This window comes from Marmota monax, unplaced genomic scaffold (genome assembly GCF_021218885.2).
Source record: "Marmota monax isolate L192 unplaced genomic scaffold, Marmota_monax_Labrador192_F-V1.1 WCK01_AAM20220418_F8-fsc00128, whole genome shotgun sequence".
Classification (NCBI taxonomy): domain Eukaryota; kingdom Metazoa; phylum Chordata; class Mammalia; order Rodentia; family Sciuridae; genus Marmota; species Marmota monax.
In genome coordinates this window covers 2,083,547-2,104,622 of record NW_026693452.1, presented here as the reverse complement: position 1 = coordinate 2,104,622, position 21,076 = coordinate 2,083,547, and the positions used below count along the sequence as shown (strand labels likewise).

Genomic DNA, 21,076 nt, shown 5'->3' with positions numbered 1-21,076 from the left:
ATGTTGACTGCAGTTATGGGAAATATTTTAAATACTTATACATTTCTGAAAATATTTCTAAAATATTCCCCCATGACAGTGGAACATCTTCAGGAAAGACTCTTTCACTGATAATATGTGCTGAAATAAAGAACAATATTGCTATTTTCTACTTACTTTAATAACAAGACCAATACATAGATGACATTAATTCTCTTCTTCTTTGTACTCAGGGTGTTAAGGAATTAGCAAAGCAGGTGAAGAGTTTGCCAGTGGTGAATTACAACCTTCTCAAGTATATTTGCAGGTAAGAACCCTCATAAAGACAAAACTAAACAAAATAAGACTATATTTAGCCTGTTCATAACTATACTCGACAATGAATAAAGCCCCTTAACTGCTCTAAGCTCCTATGTTAATCTCTGAAAAATTAGAAAGTTTGATAAGGCTACCTCTAAAGTTTCTCTGAGAACTGCAGTTGCTTACTTTTGTAATTTGATGCTTTAGAAATCTCTCTTGCCTCCACATATTAAAGATAAACGTTGCTTTGAACTTCCATCCAAGTTGTTTGTACTGTGTAGGGAATGGCATTGTAGGAAAAGGAGCAGGGACCTTGGCCTGAGGTGGATCTGTGTGGGAATGCAGGTCCCATCAGTGACTACCCCTATGTCTTTATGCAGTGTTCTTATCCTTTCTGAGTTTCAAGGTCTTAATAGAGATGGTGGTGAAGAACACAGCCCACACAGCTGACTAGGAGCAGTGTAGTTTAAGATCCATGCCAGAAACTGTGCAGTTCATTGTCAATGTAACTGAGTAGGATTTCTAAAACCTCCCACCATAACTTTTTCTAGTGATTTTTATGTTTAGAAGAAAGTAGGACCTTAGGTTTCAGAATATGAAAAAGCAAGATGCAATTTCAGTGGCATTGTATGCTTATTAACATATGAGACTTCCCTCCTAAGATTTTGAACTAATTCAGGTTATTAGAGTAGATGAGAAAGAGGTCACGTTCTCTTTAAGTAAGAGGGGATGAAAAGGCAAGTCTTTTTTATCTCCACAATAGAAGCACTTGACTTTTTTTGAAGCATTTAAACAGACTTTTAAGATTTCATCTCAAATAAGAAACAATGGTTTGACTTTTTGCCTTGGCTTTACTGTGATTTAGGCTGTGTATCAGGAACATTTAGAAATAGGTACCTTTAAAAAGTCATGGTATAATAGTTAAGAGCACGGATTCCTGTGCCTCAGCTCTGTCACTATCTAACTCTGTCCTTAAAGAAGATTTTCAACCTCTTTGCTACCTGAAGTCTCTCATATGTAAAATGGAGATAATAATAGTACCCACCTAATGGGGACACTTTAAGAATTAGATAAGTTAACGCCGTGACTGACATATAATTGTGCTAGATAAATATGCTGTTTTTATTTTTCATCATTTCCTTTTTATCACATTAAGACAATTAGCAAGCCATGAAATAAAATCACTGGTAGAAATGAAGAGGAGGTAAGGAATGAAAAAGGGTTTAAAGATCACAAAAGCAATCTCTTCTACTAAAACCTTCTGGGAAAAGGGCTATTTCATGCCTTTTATTCTTGAGAACCTAATAAATTGAAGCAATTTGTTCTTGCAGTTTTTCATATCAGTCGAACTGATGTTTTATTTTCCACAATATTTGATCTTATTATTTTAGCAGACTACAAATTTGAACATCACAAATTCCTCCACAAAGAAGGCAGATTCCTCCTGTTTAAAAGTTAGGATGATCCTATATACAATTATCTTACTGAATATGTATGTATACTTAATACTTCATTAAGAAATTAGAAGGGATGTTAGTCAGTTTTCCATTATCGCAACAAAATCCCTGAGATAATGAACTTGAAAAGAAGAAAGGTTTATTTTGGCTCATGGTTTCAGAGGTTTTAGTCTATAATTAATTGACCCTGTTGATTTGAGGCAAGGTATTATATATATATATATATATATATATATATATATATATATATATATATATATATCAAGGAAGTACAGGACAACACCATTCACTTCAGGACAGAGGTGTGAAAGAAAGAGACAGGAAGAGACAAGGTAATCGATATCTCAATTATGGAAAATCCTCCCACTAGGCTTCTAAAGTTTCCACCACATCCCAAGAGTGCCTCAAACCTTTAACACATAAGCCTTTTGGGGACAATTATCCAAACTATAACAAAAAGGAATGCATGTCCATGACTCTCAAGTTCATACTAACATTGTCCAAACACACTTGCTCCTTTAACTGACAGAGCAAATCAATCCAGGATATGATCCTTATAGTTTGAGCCTTCATAATTTGCAGTATAATTTTTCTACATTGAAGTGAAAGATGTTTGAATTTCTAAATGGTTTTGTTTCAGTAATCATCTTTGAGTACAGTTCAATTCATGTTTCCCAATGATCCAATTTATTTCACTGAAAAATATATTCCTGTTATGTTTCAATCATATTCTTACAACTGCTAGGTTCTTGGACGAAGTGCAGTCCTATTCAGGAGTTAACAAAATGAGTGTGCAGAACTTGGCAACTGTCTTTGGTCCTAATATCCTGCGCCCCAAGGTGGAAGATCCTTTGACCATCATGGAGGGTAAGCAAATGATTATCTTACAGCCTTTTGGTGGTTGGCTAGAGTCTATTCTTATCTGAGCAAACTAAGGATATATATGAATCCATGACAACTCCATTTATTGACTCTATTCATTACTTAAATATAAAAATCTTCTTTGGGAATTGACATTTTTTTTCAAGTTACCAAGAAGAAAAATTATAAAATGATTCCCCAGTATTCTTATAAGAACAAGTAGAACTTCCATGAAACAATAAATCCTTTGAAAAGTATTAAATGAAAGAACTGATAACCTTTAGATCACTTTGTAAGTCCAGGGAAATTTACAGAAAATTCAAAAGGTTATTTTTAGTTGATATGTATTCATTAGTTTGGGCTTTTGGGGGACAGATTTCAAGAAGTAAAGAAACTTGATCTTTTATAAGACAATGCCATTTATTTAATTGTGAGTTGAAACTTGAAGGAAAATCTGTTATCCAAATTCCAAAATGCCTCAAATTATCTCCCACAATGAACTGTTATTTCTGTTTCTTTTCATTAGTCCTCACTTCTTTGGTTCATTTTTGATTTGTGGCCATTACTAACATCATTGTTTCCTGCAAATTGGAGTAATTGAGCATTTAAGAATTCAATAGGGAAGATGGAAGGATACAGAAAAATTGTTTTTAATTTTATTCTGAGTTTATTTAGACTAGAAAAAAAAATATTGCCCTTGGTGGTGTGAATTCTATTCTCTGATATTTCTCCTTTCTTGAAAATTCTAAGTTTCATTCCTTTATATCTTGTATTTGAGAAAGAAAGCTTTTGAGTATCTGCCTATATTTCCACAGCTTAATCCCCTTTGTGTAATACCAAGGGCAATATGAGTTGAACATCAGATATTTGGCAATAGATTGTCCAGAAAATTTAATTTGCATCTAAAAAGTTGGGCAGATATTATAAAATGTTAGATTTGCAAGTACAGGAAACATAAAATTACTTTAGTTTGTAGTTTTTAAAAAACCTTATTATAAATTAAAATATAGACTATAGAGAAAACCAACACACACACACACACACACACACACCCCACAATGAGTTATATAAGACAATCACTTCAGAAATTACCACATAAGTCAAGAAGAATGCTTCCAGGCATCCCCAAAAGCCCTCCGTGTGCCCTGACCAATCATAATTTCTACTATCTAAACATGAAAGTATTTACACAAATTATTCCCCCTATTTTTGCAGTTTCACTACCCATAGAGACTTCCCCATACATTATAGTAATGTTTCTTCTTCCCTTACTAGATACCACCCTTACTTAATACACTTAAGAATCTTTGGGTTTTAAATATGTGAATTTGTCACCTGGCACTGTGAATTGGGAGGTTCAGGCAAGAGGATTGCAATTTGAAGGCTGGCACCAGCAACTTAAGGAGATCCTGTCTTAAAAAAAAAAAAATATATATATATATATATATATATACACACACACACATACACACACTCACACACACACAGGCATATACACTTACCAATAAAAGAAATTTGTATCAAAAATTCACATTATGCTTCCAATTCAAAATCATGAATTTTTGTTCATTCTCTTCTCTGTTAGTTTTATCACCTTTCTTCCAAAGATTCCTGGTTCTCAAAGATATTGAAGATGAGAGAATTAGAATTTGTAGTAGTTAATCATTTTCTCTGAGCCTCATCACACACACAATAGTTTTAAAATAATAATAATAATAGCAATGTTATCAACATCAATATGATTAACTATAAACATTCAAAACCTTTTTTGCATATGTTTTTCTGATCCTCTTTTTATTCTTTTAATATGTGTATCGTATCTTCATTGTCAGAGTGTATACCCCTTGTACACTATATTCTCTCCCTCTAGTCTTCAATTAGTTTTATATATAAACTATATAATGTTTATATACATACATGCATACATATACATACATTTATGTATATGTATACATTATAATTTAGTCATATATATTGTGTGTATTTTAAATGCTCACCAGCAGCCCTCATAATGATGTTTTTCTACCTAGCAGTTCTCACAGTATGGTCCACAGAACCCTGGGGGCTTCTAGGATGCATTCAGAAGGTCCATAGATTCAAGCATATTTTTATAATAATACTAAGATGGTGTTTCCCTCTCACTGTGTTGACATTTACACTGATGGTATCAAAGTAATGATGGGTAAAAAATCTAGCACCTTACTATGAATCAAGGCAGTGCTGCCAGGCTTCACTAGCATCATATTCTTCACCACCAAGCACTTCAGAGAGAAGAAAATGCCGGTTTTACTTTTGTTGAACAGCAAAAATAATTAATTGCATTCCATTTTGCGCCTGAGAACACATGTTGTTAATAATAGGGTAAAGTACCAAGCTCTGTGTATAAAATATTTGTGCATACCATCTTTAAAGTCATACAGTGATTGGCTCAAGGACAGTGTTTGTCTGATTATCAGAGTTGCAAGCCTTTCTAGTTGCTTTTTCAGAAAACTCTGGTTTGACTTGAAAAACCGAGAAACACATTATGGTTATTCAGACTTGAGCATTTTGCAGACATGTTTTCACAAAGGACTTAAGTTAAGCTCTCACAGAATTACAACTGGCAGAATTTTGTCATTGACCTTTCTCATAAAAACTTTTGACTAACACCTTAAGCTTAACAGGTTTCTAAGGATTAGCCACTTCTGAGGTAAGATCCATCTTGAATCAGCCCTCTGCATTGTCCAGGAAATGTCCTGGGGCACTTGGGGGTTTTCTGCTTTTGGGTCCATCAGCATCTCCTTTGCTTCCTTCTCCTTCCTCTACACATATACTGACTCCATGGAGGCAGTGGGGCCCCATCTTCACCAGTGTGCATTAGGTGTTTGGGGGATTCTTTATCATCTAGTTCTACTGTAAATGTTGCCCATGAGTTTTGGGTCTTACTTTTGGGTGGCTCGTTTTAATGGGAGAATTTCAGGAAATTCAATACCATCTTCCTAGAAGACAGTGTTTTTATTGTTTTTCTTTAACTTTATGGCAACTCTTGTTGCTGTTTTAGAAGAAATCCTTTAAACATTATGTAGTGTCCCACTGTTACCTATTGCCAATAAGAAACTTGATACCCAGAGAAAAACAATTTTCTCTAAATACACTGATAATATGAAAGAAATAGGAGCATAAGTAGACAAATATGTTTTTAAAGAATATAGAAAACGAAGCAGTAAAATAATCCCATCTGCTGTCATAATTTGGCGGGTCCACACAAGCTGTCAGTTCCATGGGAGTTCAGTCCTTTCCCCCTGGGGGTGATCAGGACCCTGGGGGTTTCACAGCAACCAAACCTGGAGATTTCTCAGATCACAGAACTTACTCAGTTACTTCCTCTTCCTGCCTCAGTGTGAGCCAGTATTTCAAGAAACAATATTCTTGCCTCCAAACATAATTGAAAACAAGTTGGATGTTTATTGTGGTCTCCAGAGAAAACCAAATCTGACTGCATTCTCAGTGTACAGAAAGTTGGTTGAAAATATTCTGTAATACTTGATAGGTTAATGTTATCCAGCTGTATTGGCCAGCCATAAATATCTCCCATGGGAATGCTTAAAGGAGCAGAGTTATTCATTGAGTTGACTGTTAGGATGTTGGTTTGTCTGGTTGGTTTAAGATGCAGGATGGCTAGTCAGTTACATTTTCAAATGATCTATTCTAATTTTTTAGTCCACATATCTGAATTTTTGACAGAAAATATAATTGCTATTTTTCTCCTGATTAAGTTTGAAAAGAATTATAAAATTATTTTGAGCCAGTTACCATTTTACCAGTCACTAAAGACATCATTTCCTTGTGTTATTCAAGTTTTAGTATAAGGGACTATATTGTGTTTTCAGTATTTGATTTTATTTGTGCTTTGAGGCTCTATTTAATTTTTCTAATAAAACTTTGTTAATTCTCTAATTTCAATAGAATAGTCATATCTAATAGCAGAATTTACTCAATCAACATAATAATCTTTAAAAATCTCTTAATTCATTTATTTATTCAATAAATGTTCATTAAGCAACTACTTATGCCATGTTCTTCAGTAAGCCTGCAAAGATGAGAAAGAAAAAGTTTGGTCTTCAAAATAGGTATAGTTGGAGTATTTAACATATAATCATTTAATTATAATATAGTATGAAAATATTATATGCATGATATGTTGAAGGGTTATGATAGCAACAATTAGGGAATGATGATCTTTCTCTTAGAGGTCAGTCGTTCTCCCAGAGAAAGAAACAAAGCCATGTGTAAGGAGACATATGCCTTAGTCTGTTTTGGATGCTATAACACAATACCATGGACTGAGTAGCTTATCAACAATAGAAATTTATTTCTCACACTTTGGGAGGTTGGGAAGTCTGAGATCAAGGAACAGTTAAATTTAGTGTCTGGTGAGGCCCCTTTTCCTTTTTAACTGACAGCTATCTTCTCACTGAGTCCTCAAAGGAAGAGAAGGTGAGAGAGCTCTCTGAAATCCCCTGTTAAGGGCACTAATATAATTCATGAGGGCTCTACCCTCATGACCTGATCATCTCCCTAGTTTCTACCACCATGACATTGAGGGTTAAGATTTTAGCACAGAATTTGAAGAGGACACTAACATTCTGTTTTTAACAGAAAAATCACAGTGTGTCTGAGAAAAAAAATTATTAAGGACTGTTATCAGAGCATATAGGAAGATTGGTGAATGAAAATCTGGGAAGACCTCACAACATTCTCAAGGTCCTATTAACCATTCTGAACTCAGGAATATTTAATACTTATCAAACAAGAGGGTGTTGAGAGGTTTATTGTTCCACAAAGTAATTCTGGACATTCTGGGGATTAATTATGGGAAGATAGGTAGAATTGGGACTAAATGTAGACCCTGATTCCCACTGGCTGAGTTCCAAGGTTGATTTTGTGTTTGTGCTCGCACTTCCTAGTCATTTCCTACATCCACATTTGATGTAAGGAACATTACAATCCAAGCAAATATACCCTGAGGCTGGTATTACTCCTGAGACATAACAAATGTATGCAACAGTAGATGTAAGAGTAAGTTTACTCTATGTGTAAAAAGCATTTTATACCTCCGTAGTAGTTTTCATTATAATTTCAACAACAGACTTAAATAAAAACTGCTTGTGTTGGTAAGTAAACTTTATTTTTTAAAATCTTTCTTTTAAAATTCTCTTGTATTTTAAAAGGCTTTAATTATGACAATTTTTGAAGTTTAGGCTTTATCAAAATTAAAACTATTGTTTGAAAATCTTCTAAAAATAACAAAAGGACAAGCCACAGGCATGTAGAATATATTTGCAAATCATATATCTGATTAAAGACTTGTTTTAAAAGTATATAAAGAATTTATGCAATATAAGGCAGTAAACCTAATGAGAATATAGAAAAAAAGTTGTTTTTTTTTTAAAAAAAACACATAATCAAAGAAGACAGGCAAATAACAAAAAGAACATATCTTTGTCCAGCAGGGAAATGAAAATTTAAACTATAATGAGACATCACTACACATCCCCTGCAAAGTACAAATTAATACTGAAAATAACAAGCATGCATGGTAGAAATATAAAATGGTAGCGCCATTTTGAAGAAAAAGTAAGCAAGTTCTTATAAACTTAAATATATGGTAACCACAACACCCAACAGAACAATATGTTACGAAAAAAAGAAACATTAATATTTTAAAGACTTGTATTCAAAAGTTTATTTCAACTTTATTTATATTAACTCCAAACTAAAAACAGAACAATTCCCCAACAAATAGTGGATAAACAAATGGTTTTGTGTTTATAGAATGGAATACTACTCAACACTAAAGAAAAGGAACTACCAACTACCGACACATATGATAATGTTATAGTTAATGCTTCGTCCCAGGGTTTCATAAACTGACTTTCAGACCACTCACATATAATGGAATAAAGCCTTTATTGAAGCACACTGGTGGCGGCTGACCAGAACATAAAGCTGTTCCCCTGATCAGCCCCTAACAATTGCAAGGGCACTCCTTATAAGCCTAAAAACCACAAAAGGAATGTTTGGGGTCTAGCCAATGCAAGCAAGCCAGGTTACAGAAGCCGGAGAGTGCAGTCAAGCGGAGGGAAGCCTAACCAATCACAGTTATCCCAGTCACCCCAGTTACAGAAACAGAGCCCCCGTTACCCTAGTTACAGAAACAATACCCCATTAGGTAGTTCCATGTTCTTAAAGGTTTCTATAGCAAAAGGAAAAGAACATCTTGCCCCAGTCATGACCCTTCTACTTGGCATGGTTGTTTTACAGGATGAAGTCATAAAACAAAATGGAGTCACATTTGCTTCTACTATCACAATAACACAGATAAATGGATCAAAAGTATTATGCTAAGTGAAAAGTGCCTAGACACAAAGATTGCATACTCTATAATTCCATTTGCTGTGAAAGTCTAGCAAAGGCAAACTATAGTTGCAGAAAGCTCAGCACTGGGCTGGAAGTAGGCACAACATATAGACTACAGAAGGACGCAAGGGAAATCTTCTGAGTCATAATGAGAAGGATTTTCCAGGGCTGTATAATATGTGAAAACCCATGGTATATCTTACAGAAATCTCTTCAGATGTGTAAAATGACACATGTTTGGGTTATTTCTTGCAAAAATACAAAATGAAGCTGTACTGCATAGAATGCTGCCCATTTATACACACATGCGTGCATGAGCATGTGCCTGCCTGCACACAGTGTAACACCTAATATCTTTCAAGGAAAACTGAATCTTAACCAATGCTTATGAAGAAAAGTGCCTATAGTGCAATACTGAAATTCAACCTGTGTAAAATGATATGAACTGGAGGGATTGCTGGATTGCGTAGCACAGTGGAATTCCAGAATCTGCTTGGACTCTGTAGAATCACCTGGTGATTATAATCATTCTGACCACATTATTTGGTCTTATTGCTCCTCATTAGCATACTAAGGGGAAAAAAAAGAGGAAGAAATTAAAAAAGGAAAAAAGATGGTGCATGTAGTGACATACACACACCATTACTACCAAGACCATTGGTCCTAAATGGCTATAAAATTCAAAGAAAGTCCCATGGCAGGTGACTATTGCCATTTATTATTCCAGAGACTAGATGAAAACAAAATCTCCCAACATATAAGAAAGACAGTCTAAATATGTGGGCCCCAGACACTCATTTTACAGTCGTGGCCGATATGCTTTTTTATGGCTGTTCACAATCATGGAGACTTTCAGAACAACAGTTCTTTTCTTTAATTAATAAAATGCCTCACAAGAGTCCACAGCTGTGATGGAAAGCAATGATGCTTCAAATGTTGATATCCCAGGGATGGGAAAAGATTTATTTCCTCAAAATACTAGGTAGTCATATGTAATGGAGTCTGCAAACCCTTAAAAGTGCATCTATCCTATGGGAAATAGTAAAATAACATCTGGAATACAGTGTCTTTTGTGACAACAGTGTTGACAGCCATTTCCACTGCTCTATGATCTTTTCAACAGACTCACTGCATTGAACACATGAAAAATTCAAAGGTTACTTAAGAAAGATATATACACGAAACAATTAAATTCATTCACTGTTTTTCTCTTATAACTCTGTAATAATAGGGTTTTTGTCTTTTATTTAGTTTCCTATTTAGAACTACCCCAAGTTTACTTATTACTATTAGAGTTTGAAATTCTAGCAACTGGAATGTAGGAGGACAAATGGATAATTTGGAATAAAAAATCCAAGTAATTTTAGTCACTTATCTATCTGTGCCTTGAGTAAGCATCTTAACTTTCAGAATCTCGATTTTCTGATCGGAAAAAAAAAATGTTAAGTCCTATCTCACAAACTTTTGAGAAAGTTAAATTAAAAGTTATATGTGAAACATTCTCACCTACCACAGTGTCTCTAAAACTCTAACAGATAGAGGAATCACCTAGGGATATTGTTAAAATGCCAATTCTGATTCACAGGTCTATAGGGGGGTCTTGAAATTGCAAAGCTCCCAGGTGATTCTAATTTAAGTGGTCTGTTATTGCTGCTGTCATCTGGAAGCCTATTAGAAAGACAAAATCCCACCCAATAGCTCCTGGAATAGAATCTACAATTTAACAAGATCTCCAGGTTTGTATGAACATTAAAATTCAAACAACACTGGTGTAGCAGTAGGTGTGACACATGGAAAATACTCTTTGTAAATACATTGGATTTTGAATGATCACAGAAAGAGTGTACAGTATAGATAGGGCTGTAACATATTTTCTTCTAATCCAAATTTGAGTTTGAATTATCTTGTTATTTTGCTGAGGTGTTGCTTTAAATTAAAGAGCAGCCTCGCCCCAGGCCAGGCTGCTGCTCTGACAGCCTCAGTTAGCAGCTGGAAACCACATTGTCAAAAGCCCTTTTCATCATGTTCTTCACTAAACCTCATATTGCAAGTCTTTTATATAAAAACTACATTTACTAACTAAAGCTCAAGTTGCCCTTCTGTATTGATTCACCATATACTCTTAGGAACTATTATCAACATTATATGAACACACAAACTTGATAGAGTTCAAGCCACAGGATGAGTGATATGTGTGTGAGAGTTCATACTGCTTTACTGTACTAAAATTAATGCAGAGTTAAGGTCCTTAGAGGATTGGGGACCCTAACTTGGGAAACTAGTCTAGAAGCCTACTTGTTACAGCCAGGTATAAGGAGCAAAAAACCCTGCTTATAAATTAAAGAGGACTATGTGAATATATATTTTGAGATTATAGATGATATGCTATAGAACCTGATAAATCAATTAATATTTTGAATTAATGCTTTCAATGAAAGATCAACTTTTCTATCCACTAGTTAGTTATTGCTTTGTCTATACCTAAAACCTCTGAGTATTTTTTTTTTGTCACTGTGACCAAAAGATCCAACAAGAACTATTTTAGAGGAGGAAGAGTCTACCCAGGTCTCATGGTTTCAGAGGTCTTAGTCCACAGACAGCTGACTCCATTGCTCCAGGTCTGAGGTGTGGCAGTACACCATCATGGTGGAAGAGTGTGGTGGAGGAAATTGGCTTAGGACATGGCCACAAGGAAGCAGGGAATGAGAAACTACTCTGCCCACAGGGACAAAATATATACTCCAAAGGCACAACTCACCTCCTCCAGCCCCATCCTACCTACCTTCAGTCACCACCCAGTTAGTCCCTATCAGGGGATTAAAGCACCAAATTAGACTCTCATAACACAATCATTTCACCTCTAAATTTTCTTGCATTGTCTTACACATTAGCTTTTTAGGACACCTAGTATCTAAACCACAACAACATTAATTTTTAATTCATATTCTACAGTAAAGAGTAAAACTATGAGGATAAAATAGAACCATGGACTTTTCATCTAATAGAAGTTTTTATTTCTTTATTGAAGGCTTTCTTTTTAATTAAGTTTTTCTGGCACTTTTATAGTTCTCATAGAACAAGATTGCTAATGACAGATTCTCTGTTTTTGTTATTGCTATGGTTTGGATGTGAGGTATCCGCCAAAAGCTCACATGTGAGATGATGCAAGAAAGTTTGGAGGAGAAATGATTGGGTCAGAGCCTTAATCTAATCAGTGAAATCATCCTGATAGGATTAACTGGGTGGTAACTGGAGGCAGGTGGGGCTTGGCTGGAGGAAGTAGTTCATTAGGGGCGTGGCTATGGGGCATATGTTTTATATCTGGAGAGTGGAGTGTCTCTTTCTCTCACCCTCTCTCTCTCTCCTTCCTGATCATCATGTGAGCCACTTCCCTCTGCCACAGTCTTCCACCACGATGTTCAGCCTTACCTGGAGCCCCTGGGGAATAGAACTGGCTGAACATGGACCCAGACCTCTGAAACCGTGAGCCCTTAAATAAACTTCTCCTCCTCTACAGTTGTTCTGGTCGGGTCTTTTAGTCATAGCAGCAAAAAAGCTAACTGAAACAGTTATCTTAGAATTTTTTCATTTCTCCTTTATATTTGAAATTTTGAAAGTTCATTTACATTGCCTCCTCGCTGCCATGGTTCTGGATGATATATCAGTTGTTTATCTTAGTGAGGGTCTCTTGTATGAGTCACTTCTCTCTTGATGCTTTTAAGATTCTCTTTCTATTTGGCCTATAGTAATTTAACTATGATGTGTAGAGGTATTAATCTCTTTGTATTTACCTTTGCTTGAAATTTGAAGGGCTCCTTACATGTGTATATTCATGTTTTTCATCAAATTGGAAAGTTTCCAGCCACTAGTTCTTGAAATAGTCTTTCAGTTCATTTCTCTCACCTCTCCTTCTGAGATGTTATGCTGGTATATTTGATGTTTCCCCATTGATTCCTGAGGCTTCTTTCATTTTTTTGATTTTTCTATCATTTCTTAGACTGCATAACCTCAATTGGTCTATTTTCAGGTATGCTGATTCTTTCTTCTACCTTTCTAAGTGTGCTATTGATCCCACCTACTCACTTTTTCATTTTAGTTATTGTACTTTTCAGCTCCAGAATATCCAATTCTTTGTACATATACTTTCTCTTTATTGATATTCTTTATTTGATGACACATTATTTTCACTTTTCTTCTTTTTTTTTGGGGGGGGGGGTTTCCTTAAGTTGTTTGGATACATTTTGAGTAGCTTATTTAAAGCATTTGCTTAATGAATACAATGGATGGATTTCCACAGACACTTGTGTTTGTGCCATACTTACCTAATTCTTTTCATGTCTCATAATGTTTTGTTGAAAATTAGGAAATATTAATATGTGAAAATTCTGGACATTGGATTCTTTTCCTTGTTAGCGTTTGTTGATGTTGCTGTGTATTGCCATTTGTTTAGTCTTTCCTGAACTAATTCTGTAAAGTCTGTTTTAGTATTTTTTGTGTGGCCTTTAAAGTCTCTGCTTGGTTTGTTAGCTAATGATAGAGATTTCCTTGAACACCTGGAGTCAATGAGTTTCCCTGTCGCTACCAGAGGGTTCTGTGTTTATGTTGGGACAAATCAATACTCAGCTAGGCAGTTGACAACACTTTCTTAGCCTTCAATTCCTGCTTATGCAGAGCCTCAGGTTCAGAGAGAGATGAGTGTTTACAGCCTTCTCAGTGGTTTCCTAAGTATGCACACAACCTGAACTGCACATGTGGTTTTCTAGGTTCCCCAAAATACATCAGAGCATTTCAAAACCCACTATGAAAACCTCATCCCCAAGATTTTCCTTTTAAGTTCAGTTAGCTTATTGTTTGTCTTTACTGTTATCCATTGCCTCAGGCACCACAATGATAAAGATAAATGCCTATCTTTATCTTTTACAAATGTCACTGGAAAAAAATGCTGTTCACCCTGGGTAAGCTTCTAATCAGATCAAATAAAAGCAAGCCTTGTGAGTGGGAAATTCCAGAGAATTAACAGAGAGGTCAAAATATGACAATTCTCTGGAAATGGAGTTTTGAAGGAGTTGCAATCTCCCTGTACCCATTGCAGTGTCTGCTGGACTGCTAGACTTTTGGTCCTTGTTATGACTATGGACTATTGGTTTTCAAGGTTATTGCAAAGCTGGGGAGAAAAGGTTGGGGATAGCACAAGTTGAAACACTACAGAGCTTGATGATTTTATAGAGATTCAGCCCCTTTTCTTGAATCAACACTCTACAGATTGCTTCAATCCATTAGTTAATTTCCAGAATTCTGAATAAGTTGATTCTGAATTTTTTTGCTAGTGCTTTTATGGAGAAGAGGATTTTGTAGCTCCTCACTACACCATTCTGGATTTGTCACTTAAAATGTCCCAAAGCTTTTGATAGTGAGCAAAGTCATGTGGAACTTCATCATCTTACTATATTAGAAAGAGATCATACATGCACCACAGATAATTTTTATATTTAGAGATGTTTTGTTAGCTTCTTCACTGCCATGAGCAAAAGACATGATGAAACAACTAGAGGACCAAAGTTTATTTGGAGGCTTATGGTTTCAGAGATCTCATTCCATAAATGGCCAATTCCATTGCTCTGGGCCTGGGGTGAGGTAGAACATCATGGTAGAAGAGTGTAGTGGAGCAAAGTAGCTCAGGACATCACACCAGGAAGTAGAGAGAGAAAGCTATGCTCAATACAGATAAAATATAAACCCTAAACACATGCCCCCAATGACCCACCTCCTTCAGTTACCACCTAGTTAGTCCTTATCAGTGGATTAACACACTGATTATGTTAGGACCCTCATAACACAATCTTTCATTTCTAACCCCTTTTTTCTTGACTCACACATGAACTTTTGGAGGATACCTCATATTTAAACCATAACAAAGATATTTCCATAATGCAGTAATAATTTGAGGCAATTGTCAGACGAGTAGTCAAAGTGGCCTCTTCCTAAGAAAGAGTCATCATAATCAAATATCAGGCTTGTAATATATGCTGTATAATAATTAGGAGTCCAGTCTTTGGAACAATATAACTGAGTTCAAGTCTAGAATCTGGTCCTTAGATTTATGACCTTAGGCACTTGACTTATCTTTTTAAATGCAGTTATAATAACAATGTATATCCATATATTTGTTTTAAAATCTAACTAAACTACAAAAAGAAAGTGCTTGGCATAGCACATTGGCATAGAATAAATGCTCAAGAGATTTTATCTTCTATTGCTATTACAATAATTAAGAATATAGTTTAGCACTGCTAATAATAATTTTGAATTTCACCTAAATATGCTTTTTTAAGAGTCACATTCAAAGTAAAAAATAAATCAAGACTGCCTCACATCACTTTACTTTTCTATGCCATTCCAGGCACTGTGGTGGTCCAGCAGCTGATGTCAATGATGATTAGTAAGCACGATCGTCTGTTCCCCAAAGATACAGAACCGCAAAGCAAGACCCAAGACGGAGTGAGCAACAACAACAACGACACTCAGAAGAAAGCCACTATGGGTCAGTTACAGAACAAGGAAAACAATAACACCAAGGACAGCCCTGGCAGGCGGTGTTCTTGGGACAAGTCTGAGTCTCCCCAGAGAAGCAGCCTGGACAATGGATCCCCCCCAGCTCTATCAGGCAGCAAAAACAACAGCCCAAGGAATAGCATCCACAAGTTGGATGTGTCTAGGAGTCCCCCTCTCATGGTCAAAAAGAACCCAGCCTTCAATAAGGGCAGTGGGATAGTCACCAATGGGTCCTTTAGCAGCAGCAATGCAGAGGGTCTTGAGAAAACTCAGACCACCCCCAATGGGAGCTTACAAGCTAGAAGGACCTCTTCATTGAAAGGACCTGGAACCAAAATGGGTACCCACAGTGTGCAGAACGGAACAGTGCGCATGGGCATTTTGAACACCGACACACTGGGGAACCCCGTGAATGGTCGAAGCATGAGCTGGCTGCCCAACGGCTATGTGACCCTGAGGGATAACAAGCCGAAGGAGCAAGCCGCAGAGTCGGGCCAGCACAACAGGCTCTCCACCTACGACAATGTCCATCAGCAGTTCTCCATGATGAGCCTCGATGACAAACAGAGTGTGGACAGCGCCACCTGGTCCACTTCCTCCTGTGAAATCTCCCTCCCCGAGAACTCCAATTCCTGCCGCTCCTCCACCACCACCTGTCCAGAGCAAGACTTTTATGGTGGGAATTTTGAGGATCCTGTTTTGGATGGTCCCCCACAGGACGACCTTTCCCACCCTGGGGACTATGAAAGCAAAAGTGACCGGAGGAGCGTGGGAGGTCGAAGTAGTCGTGCCACCAGCAGCAGTGACAACAGTGAGACATTTGTTGGTAACAACACCAGCAGCCACAGTGCACTGCACAGTTTAGTTTCCAGCCTGAAACAGGAAATGACCAAACAGAAGATAGAGTATGAGTCCAGGATAAAGAGGTGAGGAAAATCTGCAGATCCTAACTGCCGCATCTTGCAACTGTGGGACAAAAATCACAAGGGGCTAAATAAATGGGTACCAAGGGCAAAGAGATCAAGTCCTCATTTGTGAGCTCAGGGACTTTAAGGAAGTTAGCTGAATCTCTGTGAGCCTGTTTCCCAGTGGAAGAATTTTAAATACTAGTAATATCTGTCTCAGAAGCACCTAGGAAGTCCCTGGCACCGAATTGGTGCTCGACATGTTATTATTAAATATGTGGAGATGTATTAGAAGACTGGGAGGAAAGGGACCATGAATGAGGAAATGAACCGAGAATAAGGAACCTGCTTTGAAGAAAAGAATGAAGTTAAGGTTAAAAAAAAAGATAGGTATATATTAGGGCTAAAAATAAAGTAAACAGATCTTTAGTTTTCATTCTTTCAATAACTGAATTCTGAGAAAGTATCTTCTGCCAGCTAGGCTTGTTTCAGACTTTAAGGATTGACATGAGCTCAGAGAGGCCACAGGTGTAAGATGTCCTAGGGTTTTGTGGGGTCATTTTCAGTCCTTGTCATTTACTCTGAGATTGGAATACTTGGTGGGATTTTAGAAGAGGTGACATGGACTGTGCTAACATCATCAAAGGAATCATAGCCTAAGTGGGGTTCAGCTAGATGATTAAGGAAGCAGTTATGCAAAAACTGCTTTATACCAATTTCCATCTTCTCATAAGGTGGTCAACAGAAGTTTGCTTAGTAATTTGCTCAGGGCAGTAGTGGGGGCCAGCTAAGGGGTATTGCCTACCTGTTCTGTGTTCAGGGTACTCTTGAATATCTAGTTCTCCACTGAGAGGAGAGCCCAAGACTCACAATAAAACCTTGTGCCAGGGATGTGAACATCACCACACCCAGCGTTTTTACCATGGTCACAGAAATTACAAGCTCATCGCTTTCATGTTCATGTCATGTCGGGTAAAGAACACTGAATTACCTAGTAAGGGAAAGAAGGGCTGAGGCTCAAGTTATCCCACCTAGTGTTCCTAGATTCAATCTGTGTGATTTGGGGGACCTCTTCCTGCATGATGTACTAGGATCCTCAAAAATTTATCCTACTTCCACTGCTTTCATGGTTCCTTGGTGTCATATGTAACTGCAGAGTTTGGAGCCACAGAAGAAGGACAGATTTATATATATGGCATTAATTTATCTTCATATGTTTCTCATCCATTTACCAGTTATCAGACCAAAAGATAACATACTTTCAAAAGTTATGGCAAAGTAAATATAGATAAAAATATTACTTAGGAGACTGAAAAATTATATCATTGGGCAGATAGACATACATATATTATATACACATGTATATAATATATAAATTTATATATACATATATATAAATTTGTAAGCTACCCTGAATGGCAATATGATTTGCATTTTTATGTATAATGCTGAGTGAAAGGAAGTTTAAATAAGAAAAAAGCAGGATCATCATCTTATAAGGTCACTCTTCCTTCTGAATATGGATTTTGAAATCACTGAATCCATAATTCTGAAATGCAGCCAATGCTTGGTAATAAGGTAGAGCTTGCTCTAGAAAGCTTATCTTTCAAGGGAAGGGATAACACTTTAAACTTTTAATGGGAGCAGGAAACAATGTTATCAATCTAAAGCTTGAGATGTTTGCACTCATTTCTAAGGCTGTTGATGATAAATGTACCTTCTGAGATCTGTGGTTGATTTCAGAAAGTTTGATAAAATAATAGAACTTTTCAATAGAGTGGTATTTCAATGGACCATTTCATGACAGCATTCACACCCCTATGACAGTCCACGGAGAGGTCTGCAGGAAGCAGGGGGTGCTACATGCCCAAGCCAAGGCAATAGGAGAAGTTAACTTATTCCTGTTTACAGTTATAAATTTTTATTTAAATTTCTTTTTACCTCCACCCCACTGTATTGAGGATGGACTTACTGATAGAAGCAGACAGAAATGATAGATATAATATGTAACTTTGCTTAATTATCAATGAAGTAATATGGTTTTTAGTTTTTAAATATTTGAGTTTGGCGTTCCCTCTCCACCCCCTCTTTAAAAAAAAAATATTTTTTTTAAAAAAAGAAGTTACCTTAAATTCTATAGTTCTCCAAAATACTACAGCTATCAATTTATAAGTTGTAATTTACCTGTACCCCAGGATGCACTAACAGTTTGGAAAGCAATGAACCCTGGTGATGGCAGGCTGGCTGCCTGGATGGGATGCATGTTTGCAAAGCCTCCAGTGCTTATTTAAGTGATAGCAATAATGTCATTGTTAGACTTAAGCCCACTTCTAAGAATGCACTTTTATGGAGTAATTTAATGCAATAAAAGAATAAAAATGGAAGTTAAACTTTTAACTCACTTGGCAGGGTCAGCTGAATACTTTGATTACTTTCTTTTACGCTCCAGAAAAGTCCATTCTTAGAAGTGGATTTAAATCTAACCATGACATTATTGTTATCAGAATTTTCCTTTGACAGAAGGCAAATGTGTTTTTCCTCCTCTTTCCCCTTCCGTTTAGTGAACTAAGTGTCTGGGAAGCTTCCTTCCTTTACTGCCTCCTGCTTCTTTTCTATGAGTGCTATATGACCTGATCCTCTGGTTTCTTTGGGCCAAATTTTGTTCATGTACTACTATGACAACTAAATGCTTCCAGAAGATGCCTTGGGGCCTTATTACAAATGAAATGACAGTAAATCATTTAGCAAATAGTAAAATGAAACCACAAAATAAAACCTTTTTGATCGTTTGACCTTGTGTCACTGATTTAAAAGGCCTCCTTCTAATTTCCTAAGCACTGTAGACACAGAGGTAAGAACATTTGAATCCCTCTTGCATTTCAAGTGAATAAATTGCTTTATTCTTTTTCCCTATTTCTATCTTCTGTAGCTTAGAACAGCGAAACTTGTCTTTGGAAACAGAAATGATGAGTCTCCACGATGAACTGGATCAAGAGAGGAAAAAGTTCACAATGATAGAAATCAAAATGCGAAATGCTGAGCGTGCAAAAGAAGATGCTGAAAAAAGAAATGACATGCTACAGAAGGAAATGGAGCAGTTTTTTTCCACCTTTGGAGAGCTGACAGTGGAACCCAGGAGAACCGAGAGAGGAAACACGATATGGATCCAGTGAGCCTGCTTTCTCTGCGTCTCTGATGGCTCTTGGAAGAACTCTGGGGATTCTGGTGGGAAACAATATGGGATCAGGTGGCTGGTCACCTGGCTGTACAGAGATCTCACTGGTGAAGGAATATCATTTACAGTCATTAACTATCCATATCTGCAATGTGTACCAAAGTTATATCATGCCCCATCATGCTACTGTCAAGTGTTCAACTGGATATGTGTATATAGAGTAGTTTTTAAAAACTAAACTAAATATAAGAAGCATATCTCAAGAATTATTTTATTGTAAGTCTCCTCTATAAATGTTAAATTGATATGTGTTGCAATTTAGCTTGCTTTCAAGCTTCACCCCTTGCACTTAACATAAGCTATTTTGGCATTGTGTTATCATCTGCTTATTTTATAGATCAATATTTTTATTTCCCCTTTTGTTGAGGAAATGAAGATAAGAAGAAGTATAAATATATACAAAATATATAAGATGAGTTATTAAAAGCGAAAGAATACTTTGTGGCTGTGCTGTTTGTGCCAATAGACCTCGCCATGACCAAAACTAGAAATGTAAATAGTTTTATAAAGTACATTAGAATCACCAGATACATTTGAACTGCTCTTTTAATTCTTCTCTTGGACCAGCTCAGATTTACTTTGTGAGATAATTTAACACAGATAATTAGTGAGATAACTTTGAGGTTGTGTAAGAAAGTCCCTTTCTCAATACCCCTGTCTACCTTGCCAGATTCACAGATGGCAATATCTCCCATGCAAGATGCATCTTAAGGAGGAAAATTGGTGAAGAATATTATTTAACCATTCATGCCTCAAATTGCTCTGTCCTCCTGAACTGAGTTTTTATAAATGCTGGATGGTTATTGGAGACATTCTTCCTGCTATTTGGAAGTTAGGAAATGATGATTCTAACCCATGCCTCACTTGAATACCTGTACCATGTATGAGACTGCTTTCCTGTTTCCCAGAGATTGCACTTTGAATGACAGAAATGAAGTGGTATCACTGGTGTCCTCAGTGAAACCACTACAGTATGCATCATCTAGTGACATATTTCTTTCACTCAGGCTCTTGTCATCTGGGAGTCTCTCTTCACCACAGATGGTGAAGGCAGTTTGCAGCAAGATGGTGGGAGAAGAGGACCAGGAGGAGTTGGGGGAAAAAGTTTGGAAGAAGCAAACTATTTTGCTTCTAATGTCAACAATATCATTTTTTTCTATATTGAAGACATATTTACTCAATAATTTTAAAACATGAATGATTAAAGTCCATTTTGACAAATACGATAACTTTCTAGAAAACTCAAGAGTTTTCTGAAGCTATTCTTTTGGAAAGACAATTCTTCACACACCAGTCAGTCAATGATTTGGGGAAACCAGGTGAATAAATCTCACACTAGAGCACAAAGTCAGAAAGGCATAATCGAAAATAAAGACTACTTGAGTTTA

The 21,076-nt window shown here is 36.5% G+C and overlaps 1 protein-coding gene across 6 annotated transcripts in view; it reads left to right on the top strand.

Annotated features, from left to right (window-relative positions):
• Arhgap24 (Rho GTPase activating protein 24) overlaps positions 1 to 21,076 on the top strand; it is a 747,975-nt gene extending 726,899 nt beyond the window's left edge. For all 6 annotated transcript variants that reach the window (XM_058583413.1, XM_046457583.2, XM_046457584.2 and 3 more), the window contains 4 exons: positions 213 to 286; positions 2,482 to 2,603; positions 15,397 to 16,474; positions 19,383 to 21,076. In XM_058583413.1, the coding sequence (XP_058439396.1) occupies positions 213 to 286; positions 2,482 to 2,603; positions 15,397 to 16,474; positions 19,383 to 19,626 (1,518 nt within the window). In that variant the 3' untranslated portion in view covers positions 19,627 to 21,076. The remainder of the gene's footprint in view (positions 1 to 212; positions 287 to 2,481; positions 2,604 to 15,396; positions 16,475 to 19,382) is intronic.